The following is a 19,837-nucleotide window of genomic DNA, read 5'->3' as shown; positions in this document are numbered from 1 at the left end:
ATCACGACGTTGAGCGCCCTAAATCCAAAACAATTGTCTTGGTATGTAGTCACACTTCCCGTTACACATCGTCGACGGAGAGATCTGAGACAAGGGACAAGAGGTTAGGTATTGTAACGCAGTTATTTTGTCAAGCACAAAATGTACGTGGCAAAGCGCCGAGGTGGCCGAGCGGTTCTAGGCGCTGCAGTCTGGAACCGTGCGACTATGGTCGCAGGTTCGAATCCTGACTCGGGCATGGATGTGTGTGATGACCTTAGGTTAGTTAGGTTTAAGTAGTTCTAAGTTCTAGGGGACTGATGACCTTAGAAGTTAAGTCCAACGTATGGAAACGCGTTACACGGTTACCCGTCATTTATGTGATCATCTTTGACTATGTGTTTCTCCAGATTATCCCGACTTTCATTTTCTGTAGCTTCCCTACTGCCCGCATTGTAAATAAATTTCTTACTATGCGGTGAACTATCCGCTGTAAGAAACTAAGTCCGACGTCTGGTACAAGAGATCCGCAGGTGAGTGATGTGCTAGGGAACAATGTTAGTCGGGGATTCTTTGCTGATCTGCTGCGGTTACATCCAACTCCCAAAGGCTGCAGGATATGTTGACTGTGTCTGCGGTTTCGATCGGTAGTGGTTTTTGTATCTTACGGGAGTCCAATTTGTGATGTAACTATCTCCTAGCGGTGTGGGTCTACTGCACAAGGTTGGGGTTTTTCCCGACTAACAATGGCATCTTTAAAGTCGACATAACACACAATCATTATACAGATTTTGTGCAGGGATGTTTTAAAGAACAAAGCATAGTCTTACAAGGGGAGGCCGCCAATTGTGAAATTCAGATTCGATTCCTACTGCGCATAATAAAAGCTCATGGCCAGAGGTGTAATGTGGCAAAGCACCAAGATGCACTTCTCAGCCGTTGTCGGGAAAATCGACAGTTAAAAGAAACCGTTGCGGTGAAATACTCTCTACGATTAATAATTTTCTGCAGCGTCGTGGCGCAGTGGTAAGCGCTCGGGATCGTAATCCGAAGGTCGCCGGATCGAATCTCGCACCATGCAACTTTTTATTTTTTTTTTTTTTTGTAATTCAAATGTATATATATATATATATATATATATATATATATATATATATATATATATACCCCAGGTGGTAACAAATCCTCCGCCATCAGTGGCGCAACTAGTCTATCGGATTCTGGGGAGACTAGGCTGAAACGCTATATCCCAAACCAGAGGAAATCGAAGTCTTTTGACCGACTCATGCCCAAGGTCGAAACATTTTTTGGCACTATCAATATTAACTCTCTCTTGATACCAGGAAAACTCTATAAATTAGGAGACACACTAAAAGAACAAAATATCAAAATTTTAGCCCTGCAAGAAACAAGGTTGCCTGATGAGAATACCATGGATTTTGGAAACTACCGATTGTTTAAAAGTAAAACAGACAAAAGAATTCTTAAAAACACTCCGCATCTGGGTGTTGCATTCGCAATTTCGCAAGACATTCTTGGCTCCGTAATCGAAGTAAATCCAGTAAACAACAGACTAATGACAATTTCCATGAAATGTGCAAATAAAATGTACTGTTTAATTAACGCACACATGCCTATCAACCAGGAGAATAAAACAAATCCAGAAAAAGTAAATAAGTCATGGGAAGTGTTAGAGAATACAGTCTCCAAAATTCCTCAAAATTATGTAAAGATTTTAATGGGCGATTTTAATGCGCAGTTAGGGAAAGAGAGAAAATTTAGAAAAACGGTCGGTGAATTCCCTGCACATAAATGGACCAATCAAAATGGAAAGAGGCTGGTAGAATTTTGCAGAAATTTCAATCTCAAAATTATGTCAAGTCATTTTAAGAAAAAACCTTCAAAACAAAAGACATGGCGATCACCTAACAAGGACATAGGTGAATTCCAAATTGACCATATTGCAATCTCGTATCCATGTCACAAAGAAATTTTAAATGTTCAAGTTCGTAAAGGCGCCAATATTGACTCAGACCATTACTTAACCCGTGTGAAACTAAAGCTAAAACCCCAAAATTTCAACAAAAGGACACCATTAATCCCCAAATTTGACACCAGTAAAATCCAACCATCATTATTAGCAGACGAATTTGACAAAACAAGTGCACAAAATTGGGAACAACTCAAACACAAGATTATCAAAACAGCTCAAGATCAAATTCCTTTACGAAAACACAAGAAACATGCTTGGTGGAATGAAAACTGTGATCATGCAATTAAAGCCAGACAAGAGGCATTTAAAGCATGGAATAGCAACAAGACAGAAGACACATATGATACATTCATGGCAACTAGAAAAGACACTTCAAAACTAATTAGACAAACAAAAAGACAATATGAGAATAGTCAACTCTTAGAAATTGAAGAAGATTTTCAGAAATACAATACCAGAAATTTTTATAAAACTTTTAAAACCAAAATAAAGGGGTACCAACCCCAGAATCTTTGCTTCAAGAAGGAAAATGGACAGTTGGCTCTTAACAACCAAGAAAATTGCAAAGAACTTTCTAAATATTTTAAGAATCTTCTAAATTGCCCCGAGCCCACAGAAAGATTTCCACCAAAAATTCCCCAACAATGCAATCCAGTTTCACTTGCACCAAATGAAGAGGAAATCATTAAAAAAATTCATAGGTTGAAAAACAACAAAGCATCTGGTGAAGATGGAATTGTTGCAGAACTTTTAAAGGCAGCTGGTCCAAAAACCGTTAAAGAAATTACTTCAATCATGCAAAACATTTGGCAAACTGAAAAAATTCCTGATGAATGGAAAACCGCCTTGATTCACCCACTTCATAAGAAGGGAGACAAAACTGATGTTAATAATTACAGAGGAATTTCTCTTCTTCCAGTCACATACAAAATCCTCTCTCAATGTCTTCTGAACCGAGCACAACAGCAACTTGAATGGAAAATTGGCGAATATCAAGCAGGTTTCAGGCCAAATAGATCTTGCCCAGAACAGATTTTAGTCCTCAAACTAATTCTCAGACATCAAAAAATTTACAATAAAAAACTAGTTTGTACCTTTGTAGATTTTAGAAAGGCTTATGACTCAGTGGATCGTGAATCTCTTTTCCAAATTGTGAAAGAACAAGGCCTGGATCCTAAAACCACGGCAATTATCAGAGACACGCTAACTGGTACAAAATCAAAAGTAAAGTTCAGAGGAGATATTTCAGAATCCTTTGAAATAAAAACAGGCGTGAGGCAAGGTGATGGACTCTCTCCGTTGCTATTTAACTGCGTTCTAGAAAAAGTAATACAAGAGTGGCGCGAACGAAAATTGGAGTTCAAAATTGACCAACCAGTGAAATTAGGACGCACAAATATTCGAATAGACTGTTTGGCCTTTGCAGACGACTTGGTTATTCTAACGCAGGACATCCAAATTGCTCAGAAACAAATAGAAATCCTTAAAGAAACAGCAGAAAGAGTAGGTCTCCAAATCTCATTTGAAAAAACACAGTATATGACTAGCAACAAACTGGCACCTAAACTTTTGGAAACTAAGTATGGAAAAATCAAAAGAGTTTCGCAATTCAAATATTTAGGTGAAACAATCTCAGAGACTGGTCTAGAAAAAATTGGAAATGAAATTCGTTGTCAAAGGATGGAGACAGCTTTTAGACTTACAAAAGACATCTACAACAAAAAATGTCTCTCGAGGTACTCTAAATTGAGACATTACAACATGGTCATAAAACCAGAGTGCCTTTATGGGGCTGAAACGCTAATTTTAAACAGAAAAAAGGACATTCAAGAAATCCAAAAAAGAGAAAGAAAAGTAATCTGAAAAATTCTAGGTCCAAAATATACTGAAGAAGGAACATACAGGCTAAGAGCAAATAGTGAAATTCAACAATACACCAGCATATATTCCGATATGAAAAAACGCAGATTTTATGGGCATATTAAAAGAATGGATGCTACCAGACTAACTAAACAAGTAGTGGAATTCTACGAAAATCGAAGTAAAGCTAAATTTGAGACAATAAAATGGATTGCTGCTATAAAAGAGGACATGGAAGAGGCAGATATAAAACAAGATGAAATTCAAGACAGAAAATTATTTAGGCAAAAAATTCATGACTGGGTAGTTGGTCAAGCTGAAAAACCAAAGAAAACTGGAACCACATGGTCTGATGAAAGGAAAAGAGCTCATTCCGAGAGAATGAAAACAATTTGGGCAGAGAGAAAGTCTAAAAGAAAATAACTGAATGCCCCGTGATTGTACTTCGCGTGGTCCAGTAGGGCCCAAACGTGAATAATATATATATATATATATATATATATATATATATATATATATATATATATATATATATATATATTCCCGGCAATTAGTTGCAACAATTATGCATATAATGTTGTTGAAAGTCGTTTGTCGTGCAAAAACTGGCGACTTCGAACATCATTATGTTTTCCGCAAACAAAGTTGTATTTCACAAATGTTATTAATTGTCTTCATAATGTTTACCACGTATAGTTAAGGGAAGACGTAGAAACGATATTCCGAAACGAATATGTATAGTGTAAGTCAAACGTTCGAATTAGAATAGAGACGCCATGAACACAAATTTGCTGTGGCAGGTATGAAATATAAACTCCGTTAGTAGCTCGTTACACTTCAAGGACAGATGTTGAATGGGCCGAAACGAGCCGCCGCATAACAACATATGATAGACAAACACAGATTTCGTATATTTCTTATATAAACGATATTTTTATATTTTGTTTGTCAGGGTGCCAGTACCAGTCCACGTTCAACAGAACTCTCGCCGAAAAAGGGTCAAAGGCTGTCTTGGTAACCCGACACGACATGAACAAGGTGACGCATTCGTATACGGCACAATATTCAATCACGATGTCTGGACGAGTCTTGCCTCTTGTTTTCTTATGCCTCCAAGAGTCCACAGGTACGTTTGGACCCAGAGTACAGAACACAGTCGACGAGTACGCCAAGAAGTATACCAACGTTGTTATTACATCCTCCAAATCCGGTAAACTAACAACGGGTTTGTTCATGGATTTCTTGCGTAATGCTTTGCAACCATACGTACAAAAGAAAGAATTTCTCCTTCTGATCAACTCTTGGGGTGGGCAAATGAACCCGGCGTTATACGATGAGATGTTCCAGGACGATAAGAAGTTACCAATGTGCACTATAAAAGTCATTCCTCCAAAGTGCACTCCTCTCGTCCAACCGTGCAGGTACCGGCAGGTAAAAAATTTGATTAAGCGCCTTCAAAATTGTGCTTTGTTCATCGAGCGAAACCGTGACATGAACTCCAGAGACGATTGTATAAAAATCCAATCCAATCCATCGTCCACCATCAATTGTCTTCTCCGATTTTTGCCGATATGATACGATACGCGTGGTATGCATCAAACCTCACGAACGATAGAACAATTTTTCAGAATGTCATTCAGGTGTGTTTCCCAACAGATAATTAAAATAAAAAAAACAATTGTTCTTGTAAAAACGCATCGTTTATCAGATGTGCTCGATGTCGTGCTGTTTTCTACTTTCCATGTTTCTATGATAACTATCACTCTGGTTCGTGCGATACTCCAGCTACTTCTGGTCACTAATTGTTAATTATGTGCGAGTGTATACCGAACTTTTCAATAAATTGTATCCACTTGAATATTATTTGTGATATTGTGTTTTATTTCAAGTATTATTTTTCCACAACAAACGACTTTCAACAACTTATTATATACATAATTGTTGCAACTGATTGCCGGGAATTGTGTATATATACATTTGAATTAGAAAAAACAAATAATAAAAAAAAGTTGCATGGCGCGAGATTCGATCCGGCGACCTTCGGATTACGATCCCGAGCGCTTACCGCTGCGCCACGACGCTGCAGAAAATTGTTAATCGTAGAGAGTATTTCACCGCAACGGTTTCTTTTAACTGTCGATTTTCTCGAGAAGGGCTGAGAAGTGCATCTTGGTGCTTTGCCACATTACACCTCTGGCCATGAGCTTTTATTATGCGCAGTATGAATCGAATCTGAATTTCGCAATTGGCGGCCTCCCCTTGTTAGTTCACTTTGAGCAGGCCTAGAGTCGTTAGATCGCAAGCCATCAGGGACTATCAGGAATCTGATATCTTCCGATCGCTGAATGCATGTCCCACCTCGTACTCGATTTAAAAAAATCCCAAGACCGCCATAAGCTCATTGGATCGCTGCCACGTTAGATAGTTGTACATTGAAGAGCCAAAGAAACTGGTACACCTACCTAATATCGTGTAGGGACCCCGTGAACACGCAGAAGTGTCGCAGCACTACGTGGCATGGACTCGACTAATGTCTGAAGTAGTGCTGGAGGAAAATGACACCATGAATCCTGCAGGGCTGTCCAAAAATGCGTAAGAATACGAGGCAGTGGAGACCTCTTCTGAACAGCACGTTGCAAAGGCATCCCAGATATGCTCAATAACGTACATGTCTGAGGAGTTCGGTGGCCAGCGGAAATCTTTGAACTCAGAACAGTGTTCCCGGAGCCTCTCTGTAGCAATTCTGGACGTGTGGGGTGTCACAATGCCCTGCTGGAATTGCCCAAGGCCGTCGGAATGCACACTGGACCTGAGTGGATGCAGGTGATGAGACAGGATGCTTACGTACCTGTCACTTACCAGAGTCGTATGTAGACGTATGAGGGGTCCCATATCACTGCACACGATCCACACCATTACAGAGCCTCCACCAGCTTTAACAGTCCCCTGCTGACATGCAGGGTCCATTGATTCATAAGGTTATCTCCATACCCGTATACTCCATCCGCTCGATGTAATTTGAAACGAGACTCGTCCGACCAGGCAACATGTTTCCTGTCATTAACAGTCCAGTGTTTGTGCTGTCGGGCCAGGCGAGGCTTAAAGACTAGTGTCGTGCTGTCATCTAGGGTACACGAGTGGACCTTCGGCTCTGAAAGCCCATATCGATGATGTTTCGTTGAATGGTTCGCACGCTTACGCAAGTTGATGGCCCGGCATTGGAACCTGCAGCAATTTGCGGAGGGGTTGCACTTATGTCATGTTGAACGATTTCTCTTCAGTCGTCGTTGGTCCCGTTATTGCAGGATCATTTTCCGGCTGCAGAGATGTCAGAGATGTGATATTTTATTGGATTGCTGATAATCACGGTAAACACGTGAAATGGTCGTACGGGAAAATCCCCACTTCATCGCTACCTCGGAGATGTGTTCCACCGGTCGTTCGTCAACTATAAACACCACGTTCAAACTCACTTAAATCTTGATAATCTGACAAAGCAGCAACAGTAACCGGTCTAACAACTGCGCCAGACATTTGTTCTCTTATGTACGCGTTGCCAACCGCAGCGCCTTATTCTGCCTGTTTACATCCCCCTGTATTTGAATATGCATGCATATACCAGTTCCTGTGGCACTTCAGTTTATATGGGAAATGAAAGATTGTTGGTATACTTCCGTTTTAAGATAGAGTTCTGAAATTTACATGCATGTGCTGGAGAAAGAGCTACTTCTGCTTGTGTTCTTCAGTACTCACTGTCAACCGAGCGAGGTGGCGCAGTGGTTAGACACTGGACTCGCATTCAGGAGGACGACGGTTCAATCCCGCGTCCGGCCATCCCGATTTAGGTTTTCCGTGATTTCCCTAAATCGCTCCAGGCAAATGCCGGGATGGTTCCTTTCAAAGGGCACGGCCGACTTCCTTCGCCGTCCTTCCCTAATGCGATGAGACCGATGACCTCGCTGTCTGGTCTCCTTCCCCAAACAAACCAAGTACTCACTGTCCTGTGTGCGTTACTTCGTTGTGTTCACAGAGATAAAGGCACGGCTACTTCAAGAAGGTTCAAGTGGATATTGCAATTGTTATGCAGTGATGGAGATGCACAACAATAAGTCTTGTGTTAAGAGACAGCAGGTTACTTTTGTCCTGAGTTGCTTTTTGTGGCACTGATATATTGGGCAGAGGATGTCACTACTTCTAGTTTTTGGACAGGTTTGATCTAAAAGGTGTCCCAGACTGTTTTCATAAACAGCCACTCAACAAAGCTATTACCTTTGTGAGTGCGACTTATCTGCGATAATTGTGTGAACAGCTCTCCCCTCTTCTCCCTCTCTGTTCCTCTTTTCTAGCTCGTATCTCCGAGTATATGTGTGTAATAATTTGTGGAACTCGAAAGGATACCGTTGCAGAACAGTGAAATATTGTACATAAAGTGCATGTGGTATGTAAAAGTTGTAATTGCGTTTAATAATAAAAGATGAAACACTATACCTCGTGCAACTGCAATTAGGTTTTACATTAATTCAACGGATATGTACTAACCACGAAATCCACAGCTCCACGCGGATTAGCCACCACCTGTCGAATGGCGCCAGAAACGGGCCCAGAGAAGGTACTGTAGTGGCCACTCGTCTGCGTTATAGCAGCCGCCGTCGTAAAGGAAGCAAGCTGGAAGCAAACGAACCAGTATCACACGTCGGAACTTACAGGACTACATGTCAAGGAGTGTGAATACCTAGCGAAATTATAGTTGCAGTTCGTAGAGGCATGGCCCAGCTACTAACACTGCAAACTGGAGACGTTTCGGCTATCGTCGCCATGATCATCATTAAGAGAAAAATCTTATGTAGTCTCTTGCAAAGTACGTTAGTTATGGAGCACTACTTCAGTACCCTAGACGTTGTGTATGATGTCAGATCTTGAAATACTTTCAGTGCGCAAATTATAGTCGACTGCTGGACCCACTAAATTTGAGCGCATAATTGATGAAAAATATTTATAAAAAATTTCTGAACATAGCAGTGAGCTCAGTTTGCTTATTTGCTTGTGGTCTGGGTTCAGTGATACTGCGCCATGTTACACAGAGCTTTCCATTTCATGTTAGATATCGTACTCATTTAGTGTAAGATATACAGCACAGATACTGGTATGGCAACGTCGTCGTCTACTTCTCGTAGACTATCTACTTGATACCTCACCAATCGCCCACCATCAAATATCACAACGTATTTTCTGTTTTTCTATATGGATGCATTTTCTCTTATGTCCTCTGTGTGAATTATCTTCTACAAATGTATGACAACCTTTGAATGGAGTCTCCCATCTCTTAACTGTTCAGAATTAGGTAGTAGACTCCTTACAAACATTCAGAAACAAGAGAATAATTTCCATGGCGATGAACCGCCAAAAACATGACATTTTACTACATCGTTTTCCTGTTTATCCGTTTTAAACAACGCACGCAAGACTAAACAGTTTACGTTTGTCTTTAGTAACAAAAATAATTTCATTTATATGACTCTCATCTTCGTGCCAGAGGAATTCATCCTGCCTTCGTATCACGAAGGTAGTTCGAAACGTAATTTCACCACTGAAGACTACTTAACTAATTTCCTGGCGTGGCTGCAGAGTTCCTTCTTGCAGTAGAAATTCGCTTGGTTCTTCCATTTTTGTATTAATGAACAGGCAACAGAGCGCGAAATTTCCTTTAAACGGGTATTGCGTCCCTTATTTGAGTAGTTTCTGCGCTCTTGGACAAATCGATTTTTTAAATTCATTTTTTATGATGGCAGACACTGATACGAGCTTTTGTAGTAGGAACAATTCATTGATCGATATGTATAAATAGGCGTGCCAAAAAAGTGTCTCGTAATGCAATTGGTCGAGCACGAATACTTCATTAGACCCGTTAATACACCGCACCTTGTGCGTTTTTACAATTAATTCACTGTGTGGCTTTAAGTTTAATTTGTAAGTACTCTCTGGATGACTAATTTCAAGATGAAAGTAGTTTACATACCATGATCAGAGCTGCCACGGTCATTTCTGTACTGGATACCGTCAGTGTTCTGCGCTGCAGGTGTTCCCTGACTGATGCCAGGGAATCGAAAAGGGCAGTTTATATAGTACTGGTCCCACCACCGTACGCACATCTCCAATTTGCGTAAGAACGTCTGCAGACGCCATGACAACCGCAGCTGTCTCCCTATAAACCGCGAGTCGAATGCCTGGTCCGCACTGCTACCTTCTGAGAAACCACACATTTTCCATTCAGTATACACGTTTCGGACTGACAGCTACGATCTCTTCCGTCAGGTCCTTTCGTACAGCTTTTACCTGCGTTCCACACGGAGAAACTTTAGACGTGCTTGGTTCCAATATAAGTGCGTTCATGTTACTTCCGAGTGTAAAACAGAATTAGTTAATGTGTATGCATTAATCGAGGAATACTAGCAAAATCGGCCGCGGTGGTCTCGCGGTTCTAGGCGCGCAGTCCGGAACCGTGCGCCTGCTACGGTCGCAGGTTCGAATCCTGCCTAGGGCATGGATGTGTGTGATGTCCTTAGGTTAGTTAGGTTTAAGTAGTTCTAAGTTCTAGGGGACTGATGACCACAGCAGTTGAGTCCCATAGTGCTCAGAGCCATTTGAACTAGCAAAATTAAATCCCTGTTCCAATGGCAAAAGCGATAGTGACTGTTGTTGTTGTTGTTGTTGTTGTTGTTGTTGTCTTCAGTCCTGAGACTGGTTTGATGCAGCTCTCCATGCTAATCTATCCTGTGCAAGCTCCTTCATCTTCCAGTACCTACTGCAACCTACATCCTTCTGAATCGGCTTAGTGTATTCATCTCTTTGTATCCCTCTACGATTTTTACCCTCCACGCTGCCCTCCAATGCTAAATTTGTGATCCCTTGATGCCTCAGGACATGTCCTACCAACCGATCCCTTCTTCTAGTCAAGTTGTGCCACAAACTTCTATTCTCCCCAATCCTATTCAATACCTCCTCATTAGTTATGTGATCTACCAATCTAATCCTCAACATTCTTCTGTAGCACCACATTTCGAAAGCTTCTATTCTCTTCTTGTCCAAACTATTTATTGTCCATGTTTCACTTCCATACATGGCTACACTCCATACAAATACAAATACTTTCAGAAACGACTTCCTGACACTTAAATCTATACTCGATGTTAACAAATTTCTCTTCTTCAGAAACGCTTTCCTTGCCATTGCCAGTCTACATTTTATATCCTCTCTACTTCGACCATCATCAGTTATTTTGCTCCACAAATAGCAAAACTCCTTTACTACTTTAAGTGTCTCATTTCCTAATCTAATTCCCTCAGCATACCCGACTTAATTCGACTACATTCCATAATCCTCGTTTTGCTTTTGTTGATGTTCATCTTATATCCTCCTTTCAAGACCCTGTCCATTCCGTTCAACTGCTCTTCCAAGTCCTTTGATGTCTCTGACAGAATTACAATGTCATCGGCGAACCTCAAAGTTTTTATTTCTTCTCCATGGATTTTAATACCTACTCCAAATTTTTCTTTTGTTTCCTTTACTGCTTGCTCAATATACAGATTCAATAACATCGGGGAGAGGCTACAGCCCTGTCTCACTCCCTTCCCAACCACTGCTTCCCTTTCATGCCCCTCGACTCTTATAACTGCCATCTGGTTTCTGTATAAATTGTAAATAGCCTTTCGCTCCCTGTACAGTAAAGCTGCATGCTCTCGGGAAAAATTACGGCTGTAGTTTCCCCTTGCTTTCAGCCGTTCGCAGTACCACAACAGCAAGGCCGTTTTGGTTAATGTTACAAGGCCAGATCAGTCAATCAACCAGACTGTTGCCCCTGCAACTACTGAAAAGGCTGCTGCCCCTCTTCAGGAACCACACGTTTGTCTGGCATCTCAACAGATACCCCTACGTTGTGGTTGCACCTACGGTACGGTTATCTGTATCGTTGAGGCACGCAAGCCTCCCCACCAACGGCAAGGTCCATGGTTCATGGGGGCGGGGGGGGGAGGGGGGGCGATAGTGACTATGTTAGTAAATAAGAGGTAGAATGAATACCTGTGACGGGAGTCATCGCCTTTCTGAGTCTCAGAACGAGGTTTGGATCGAGTTGGGTCATCTTAACATTATTTTTCTTCGTTGTTCACCTAGATGATGCTGGTCTTCACTAGTCCTGATAAAATTTTCCTTACAGGCTGTCGTCAACCATCCATTCTTCTCAGACCATACCCTGCCTGTCCAGTGAATTGCCTGCCGACGATGAAATTTATATCTAAAATAAATAAGATTGTATTATCCCCCCTAAACCCTAAGGGCAATTAACGCTGTTCGATCGGAGATAGGTTATAGGTGAATACTTCGTTACAAAGAATCACAGATGGAAATTAATATCTTCCGCGAAACAAGAGGACATTAAGACGGGCGCGTTGATAAAGTCGATATATTTTTATTGGAATATTTTCATCTGTCGCTTTTATCATCGGTGTGGCTCTGGATTCACAGAAGATTAAGTAATACGGTAGTAGGAATTTGGGAGCAACATCGTGACAAAATTCCCATAATACTTTTCAGGGATATTGTTTCGTTCATGGTTTAATTAAACTCCATAATTTTTGCAAACAGTTTTTCTATCTTTCCATCGCTCTTGAAAGACAAGTTAGTGACATGACGATGAAATTACATGTACGTTCAATGTAATTTTATGTAAGCAGAAATCCTATTGTAGATAGAAAGCTGAAAATCATATTATAATTTAGGACTATTGTGCAGTCTTAAGTTTTCTCGTTTCAGTACTAAAATTGTTGCCTAATATCAGATCGGGGTGATTTTCAGTGGAAAAAGAGAAAAACATAGTTTTATTCTCATTACAGTTACTAGTAGTGTGAGTAATATGAACAAAAAATCTAAACAGTGGTTTCAATTTCCCTGTCATGAAAACAAACAACAGTAATCTCAAAAAAATGTACGGACGAAAGAAAATAGGGGTACCTCACAGGAGCAACAGACAACAGCAAAGGAATTTTTTTCACACACACAATTTCACAAAAATATGCCAAATCCATCACTCAGGATTGAAAACTCTTGGAAGTACCGCAGAGAATCGAAGACGAATTTATAACCATTTGCAAACTTTCTCAGACCGCACAGGAGAAGCTAATGCCGTCCAGTATGGTGTAAAACATTCTGTAATATAGTGACATAAGTCGAGAAGAAAGGGTGAGGGAGGGAGCATGTACATTCCCCTATACACAATTTAGCTTCCCAGTTATGTTTACAAACATATGAAACGATTTCTTATAAATTATATGGGCATATTTCATAGATTAACTTCTTCCACGCATGACAGTTCGATTAAAAAAAAATACTCAAATTACTTTCGGTCATATAAATAAAATAAACTGGACCTGGGGAGAGGGATTTTATGGAAACTTGTAAGAGGCTTTGGCTCTGTAAACTATATTAATATCATTGCAAGTCAAAGATTCGTGTTCAGATAACATACACACAGTACTACCTGTGTGTACTCGCCGTAGGACCCTGCTGAACAAAGAGCGAGCCTGGCAGCAAGAGCAGCAAGTCTCCAGCACTGTCTCAAAGGAAATTTGCAGAAGCTTTTGGTGTACTAAAGGCACTGAAACAGGGCAAGTAGGACAGCAGGGTTCATAGATCTCAGGGGCCAGGGGGATACACAAACCGCGCGTCCGCTGATACGATAACGCCATAACCCTTGCGGTTCTCACGCAGCCTTTCAGTATTCGCGACCCAATTTTCCTGCCCTCTCCCCCTCCCCCTCCACCTCTCCCCCTCCACCTCTCTCCCCCCTCTCTCCCTCCGCCTCACTCCCTCCCCCTCTCTCCCTCCCCTCTCTCCCACCCCTCTCTCCCACCCCTCTCTCCCTCCCCCCCTCACCCTCTCTCCCTCTCTCTCTCCTTATTTTGGTACATTGACAAACCCTCAATCGATGGCCCCTCTACTGCTCTGTCCTAAGGTAGCGCGCGAAAGTTTTTTACCTCAAGGGAGTGCGGCCACTGGCTTTGAATAACTTTGCTCTCCGTGGGGGTCACTAATACTAATTACAAACTTGTTTTTAATTTAATATTGGAAAAGTTAATTATTAAATTCATTGTACAGTACTGAAACAATTCTGTTATTTAAGTGCTTTGTATCAGCGTTAATGTGAATTTTAATTTTTTATTATATTAGAATTTATTTTGTTCTGCGATACTTTTAGTAAATTAATCAGTTTCTAAATTAATATTTTTTTCGTACCAATAAACTGGCGCTTCTTACTTCCTACCCTGGGGAACCACCGCCAATTGATCAAGGTCATCCAGGGGAACCTCCAATATGTCTTACGCAATACTGAGAGCTATATTCAAGATAATCATCCAAGGGAACTGCTGCCCTACATACACTCCTCAGGCAATGGGACACGTAACTCGAAACTGGTTACGTCATATAAAATTGGCGGGAAAGTCCTAAACCAATGAGAGGACCTTAAAATGGCGGGAAAACACTCCAGTCCTGCTGGACCAATAACATTAGAGCTCCCCCTTCTCCCCTCTTCTCATCCTTTATAACTGCACACGTCGAATAAAGTTTTGCATCACCTCGGTTCCGAGAGTTCCGGAACCTGTACAGAAAATTGGAACAGAGATCAACATAAACATCATTTCCGCCCTTTTTATTGCTCATGAAAACCACACATCGCATGTTGTACCACCATACAGCGAGACCTTCAGAGGTGGTGGTCCAGATTGCTGTACACACCGGTCCCTATAATACCCAGTAGCACGTCCTCTTGCATTTATACATGCCTGTATTCGTCGTGGCATACTGTCCACAAGTTCATCAAGGCAATGTTGGTCCAGATGGTCCCACTCCTCAACGGCGATTCGGCGTAGATCCCTCAGAGTCGTTGGTGGGTCACGTCGCCCATAACACCCCTTATCAATCTGTCCCAGTCATGTTCGATAGGGTTCGTGTCTGGAGAACATGCTGGTCACTCTAGTCGAGCAATGTCGTTATCCTGAAGAAAGTCGTTCACAAGATGCGAACGATGGAGGCGCAAATTGTCGCTCATGAAGACGAAAGCCTCGCCAATATGCTGCCGATATGGTTGCACTATCGGTCGGAGGACGAATTCACGTATAGTACTGTCGTTACGGCGCCTTCCATGATCACCAGCGGCGTACGACGGCGCCCATATAATGCCGCCCGAAAACAGCAGGGAACCTCCATCTTGTTGCACTCGCTGAGCAGTGTGTCTAAGGCCTTACTGGGTTGCCTCCAAACATGTCTCCCACCGTTGTCTGGTTGACGGCATATGCGACACTCAACGGTGAAGAGAACGTGATGCTAATCTTGAGCAGTCCATTCGGCATATTTTTGGGCCCATCTGTGCCGCGCTGCATGGTGTCGTTGCAAAGATGGACCTTGCCATGGACGTCGGGAGTGAAGTTGCGCATCATGCAGCCTATCGCGCACAGTTTGAGTCGTAACACGTTTATTCACAACATGGTGGCGTTGCTATCAGGGTTCCTACGAGCCATAATTGTCGGCAGCGGTCATCCACTGCAGTAGCAGCCCTTGGGCGTCCAGGTCATTGACAGTTCCTGTCTCTCTATATCTCCTCCATGTCCAAACCGGTTTGGTTTACTCAGAGACGCCTGGATATTTCCCTTGTGGAGAGCCCTTCCTGTCACAGAGTAACAATGCGGACGCCATCGAACCGCGGTATTGGCCGTCTAGGCATTGTTGAACTACAGACAACACGAGCCGTGTACCTCCTTCCTGGTGGAATGACTGGAAGTGATCGGCTGTAGGACTCCCTCCGTCTAATAGGCGCTGCTCATGTATGGTTGTTTACATCTTTGGGCGGGTTTAGTGACATCTCTGAACAGTCAGAGACTGTGTCTGTGATACAATATCCACAGTCAACGTCTGTCTTCAGGAGTTCAGGGAACTGGAGTGATGCAAAACTTTTTTTGTGTGTGTAGTTAAATAACGCACCGCACTTCATTCGGCGTCCGTGCACCACGGGAAGAGGTAAACATTTGTTATAAACAATAATTGTATAGTAAATGTATTTCGAAATGTAAATGGTGTAATAGTTTATGATTACTAAGAATTTTGTCTTTTTTGTGATACTATTTTTACTATAATTTTTTGTTGCATATTCTGAAAACTTAACATGCATTACTAATACTACCAGGTACACTAAACACTTCAATACTTTGTGTCGTTGATTACCGTGTTTAACATTTAATATATACAATATTTACATTTTAATCATCTTTCTGATCATATATTTGTCCATATATTTACATACAAACTGTGCAGGCCACCGTACGGTGCATGACGGAGGTTGCCACTTGCCACTGCTAGTCACTTCCTTTCCTGTTCCACTCGGAAATTGAGCGAGGGAAATGAGATTGTCTACTAGCCTCCATACGAGCCCTAATTCCTCGCATATTATAGTCGTGGTCCTTCCGCCAAATGTACGTTGGCGGCAGTAGAATCATTCTGCAGTTGGCCTCAAATGCCGATTCTACAAATTTCTCAACAGTGCCTCTCGTAAAGAGTGTCTTCTTCTCACCAGGGATTCCCGTTGGCTTGCGTGCTACCGTTAACATATCCAGCAGCATGCTTCGAAGTCTTCTTTTAACCCGACCTGGCGCAGATCCCAAACACTTGAACACTACTCAAGAACGGCATCGCTTAGCACCCTACATGCCGTCTCCTTTACGGATGAACTATTCTTTCCCTAAATTTTCCCAATAAAACAAAGTCGAGCGTCCGCTTTCCCTACTACCAACCAGATGTTCTCATTTCATTTCGCTTTGCAGAGTACGCGTAGATATTCAGTCGATGTGGCAGTGTCAAGCAGCATCCATCTAAGCTATATTCGTACGTTACAAATGTTTTTACCTTTCTCATCCGCAATAATTTCAGTTTTTCTGTATTTGTAGCAAGCTGGCACTCATCACACCAACTACAAATTCTATCAAAATCATCTTGTGTACTCCTCCAAGTCAACGACAACACCTCCCAGTACAACACGTCGACGTCGACGTCAGCAGCAGCATCACCTAACAGTTGCAGATTGCTGTTAACGCTGTTTGTCTCATCACTTATTTATAGAGAGAATGACAGCGGTCCTACCACACTCCTGACGATACCTTTTGTCTCTGAACTCTCACCGTCGATGATAGTGTACTGGGTTCTATAACTTAAAAATTCTTCGTGCCACTAACATATCTGGCAACCGAAATCGTATGGGAACCTAAACCGTATGCGTCGTCGTTTGTCACCCAGTCAAACATTTACGGAAATCTACCTGTTACCGTCCGTCCATGATTCATTTGATATAATGTGAGATGAGAGCAAGTTGAAATTCGCACTAGCGATACATTCTAAATCCGTGCTTTTCTGTTCAAATGGTTCAAATGGCTCTGAGCACTATGGGACTTAACATCTGTGGTCATCAGTCCCCTAGAACTTAGAACTACTTAAACCTAACTAACCTAAGGGCATCACACGCATCCATGCCCGAGGCAGGATTCGAACCTGCGACCGTATCGGTCGCACGGTTCCAGACTGAAGCGCCTAGAACCACTCGGCCACACCGGCCGGCCGTGCTTTTCTGTCTCCAGGAAATTTATTGTATTTGAACTCAGAATGTGTTCAAGAATTCTGCAGCAAAGCAGTGTTAAGGATATTGGTCTATAATTATGCGAGTCCGTTCTTTTATCTTTCTTGTGTACCTGTATATGAGTCACGCGCGCTTTTTCCCACTCGCTTGAGACTTTTACCACTGGGCAAGAGATTTGCAATAAATGCACCCCCAGTAACAGGCCAGTGCTGCAGAGTACTGCCTGTAAAACAGAACTGGGATGCCATCTGGAACAGGAGACTTGTTTGTTTTCAATTCGTTAAGTTGCTTTTTTATGCCACGGATGCTTATATCTATGTCGTCCATGCAGGGGTCCGTACGACAGTCAAACGGGGGTATGTATGTTGGATGTCCTGCGTGAATGGTTTCTTAATCCTGAAATTTAAAACTTCATGCTTTTCTTTTGCTGGCTTCTGCCACCACCCCAGACTAGTTGATGAGTGACTGAATAGGAAGTCTTCGAACCCCTTAGTGATTTTATGTATGACCAGAATTTTGTCGGGTGCTCGGCAAGATGTTTCACTAACGTATGACGGCGGAAGTTGTTGTACGCTTCGCGCATTGGTCTTACTAGGGACGCCCGAATTTCTACTAAATTTCGGCTGTTAACATTCGCTCTTTTTTGAACCGGTAGTGTACAACAATCTGTTTCCTCAGCATTTTCCGAATTTAATTATTTAACCTCGGAGGGTCTTTTCCATCCCTAATCCACTTAGTACTTACATCTCAGGGGTAAGGTATAAAATCAGTTTAAACTTTTGCCCACGATTCCTCTACGTCCGTCATATTGGAAATAAATCATGTATATTCACTGTCTAGATGGGGTGTTACCAACTGCTTATTTGCTTCTTCAAGCATAAATACACTCCTAGCCTTCTTGAAGGATTTATTAACTTTAGTAACCATCGTCACCGCATCGCAGAGCCACTGTTGACGAGGTCAGGCCCATTTGTAGCTAGAAGGAGTAACATATTTGTCTAGTTAGTTGTTCAAGGTAGTATTCGGAAAACGCGTATTCAAAAATATTTAACAAGACTGTCTGTCCGTGCCACTTGCAGGGAATCCATAGACTTTCCCACTCTATACTCGGTAGGTTAAAGTAGCCTGCAATTAAAGTTACATGATCTCGGTTGTACCACGCTACTGAGCGTAGACTTCACTTGAATGATTCAACAACTGTTGGGGGTGGCCGGTAAAAACATCCGAGAATCAACTTTAGTACTCCTAGGCCTGCTACTCGCGTCCAAATAACGCACGGTCAGACTCATTTTACCTCGATGGGCACAATATTTTGCCAATGGCAGTGAAAACTCCGCCTCCTACGTCGTCTAATCGGTCTCTTTTGTATACTTTCCACGTCTCGCTAAATATTTCAGTGCTTTCTGCTTCGGATTACAGCCAGCTCTCAGTTCCGAGACTAATTAGATCGCGGCAACTTTCCTGGAGGTCCGGATATTGAGAAAATTTGTTAGGAATACGGCAATTTACCCTTGAAAATTTTGACAGTCGAAGTGTCTTTACTTCTTATATGATCTTTTTTCGCTCTCTGCCTATCGACTGACGAGCGTTAATGAAAGGACATAAGACAACCGCCTAGACTAAAAAGTCCCCATACGCACTTCACAAGCACTCTTGTTAGACGAGTAGCTGCTTCCTTTGCGGAGTCCTACAACTCTCCTCCCCATACGGCTGGTCCTGAAATCTGCAGCCAAGACCGTCACTGAATCGACAAAGCCTCTGGTTGAGACCCACAATTCGGCGTCAAACCAAAGGACCCCGATCGACTCTGGGTACGATGCTGCAAACTGTGGGCTCTGCTTGCACCCTGCGAGCAAGGTCAGCAGTCTTCACCACTTCCACAAGCCGCCTGCAGGAACTGATGTTGCCCTCAGAACCCAAGTGGCAGGCGTTATTCGACTCGACATAAACAACAGCTTGCAGTCCACTGCACCCCGCACCCGCGAAAGCCGTAGGCAGGACTGGAAAGTGCCTCGACAGCACAGACCATGGGCGGAACAACAACACCTAAAGTGTCCCCTGCGACGTTCCAGTTTCTCCGCTACTCCCACACTCCAAGGCAGCAGTCTGCAGACGGCTGACTGGCCATAAAAGCGTCTTCTATTCATAGGAAACTGCAGCCAGCTCCTCTTGCGTCTGCACACAGCACGTACATACCCTGCCCATCCTACTACTAACTTCAGAATTAAACTATGAAAACAAACCGAAAAATCTCGCTAGTCTCCTGGTGCTTCACGAAAGGAGGTTGGCAGCTGAATTAACTGTGGTCGAGAGTTACAGACCCTCCAAAATAT

General features: G+C 42.4%; 2 protein-coding genes across 2 annotated transcripts in view; one reads left to right on the top strand and one right to left on the bottom strand.

Moving 5' to 3' along the window:
* Positions 1-9,872, bottom strand: part of LOC126204157 (cuticle protein 21-like) — a 51,139-nt gene extending 41,267 nt beyond the window's left edge. Inside the window, exons 1-2 of the mRNA XM_049938565.1 lie at positions 9,849-9,872; positions 8,372-8,497 (exon numbers count right to left, since the gene is read on the bottom strand). Of these exons, the coding sequence (XP_049794522.1) occupies positions 8,372-8,497; positions 9,849-9,872 (150 nt within the window). The remainder of the gene's footprint in view (positions 1-8,371; positions 8,498-9,848) is intronic.
* The window catches only part of LOC126203420 (uncharacterized), a 501,622-nt gene that overhangs the window by 83,569 nt on the left and 398,216 nt on the right, over positions 1-19,837 (top strand). The window lies entirely within an intron of this gene.

This window comes from Schistocerca nitens, chromosome 9, assembly GCF_023898315.1.
Source record: "Schistocerca nitens isolate TAMUIC-IGC-003100 chromosome 9, iqSchNite1.1, whole genome shotgun sequence".
NCBI lineage: Eukaryota > Metazoa > Arthropoda > Insecta > Orthoptera > Acrididae > Schistocerca > Schistocerca nitens.
This window is presented reverse-complemented; position numbering and strand designations above follow the sequence as displayed.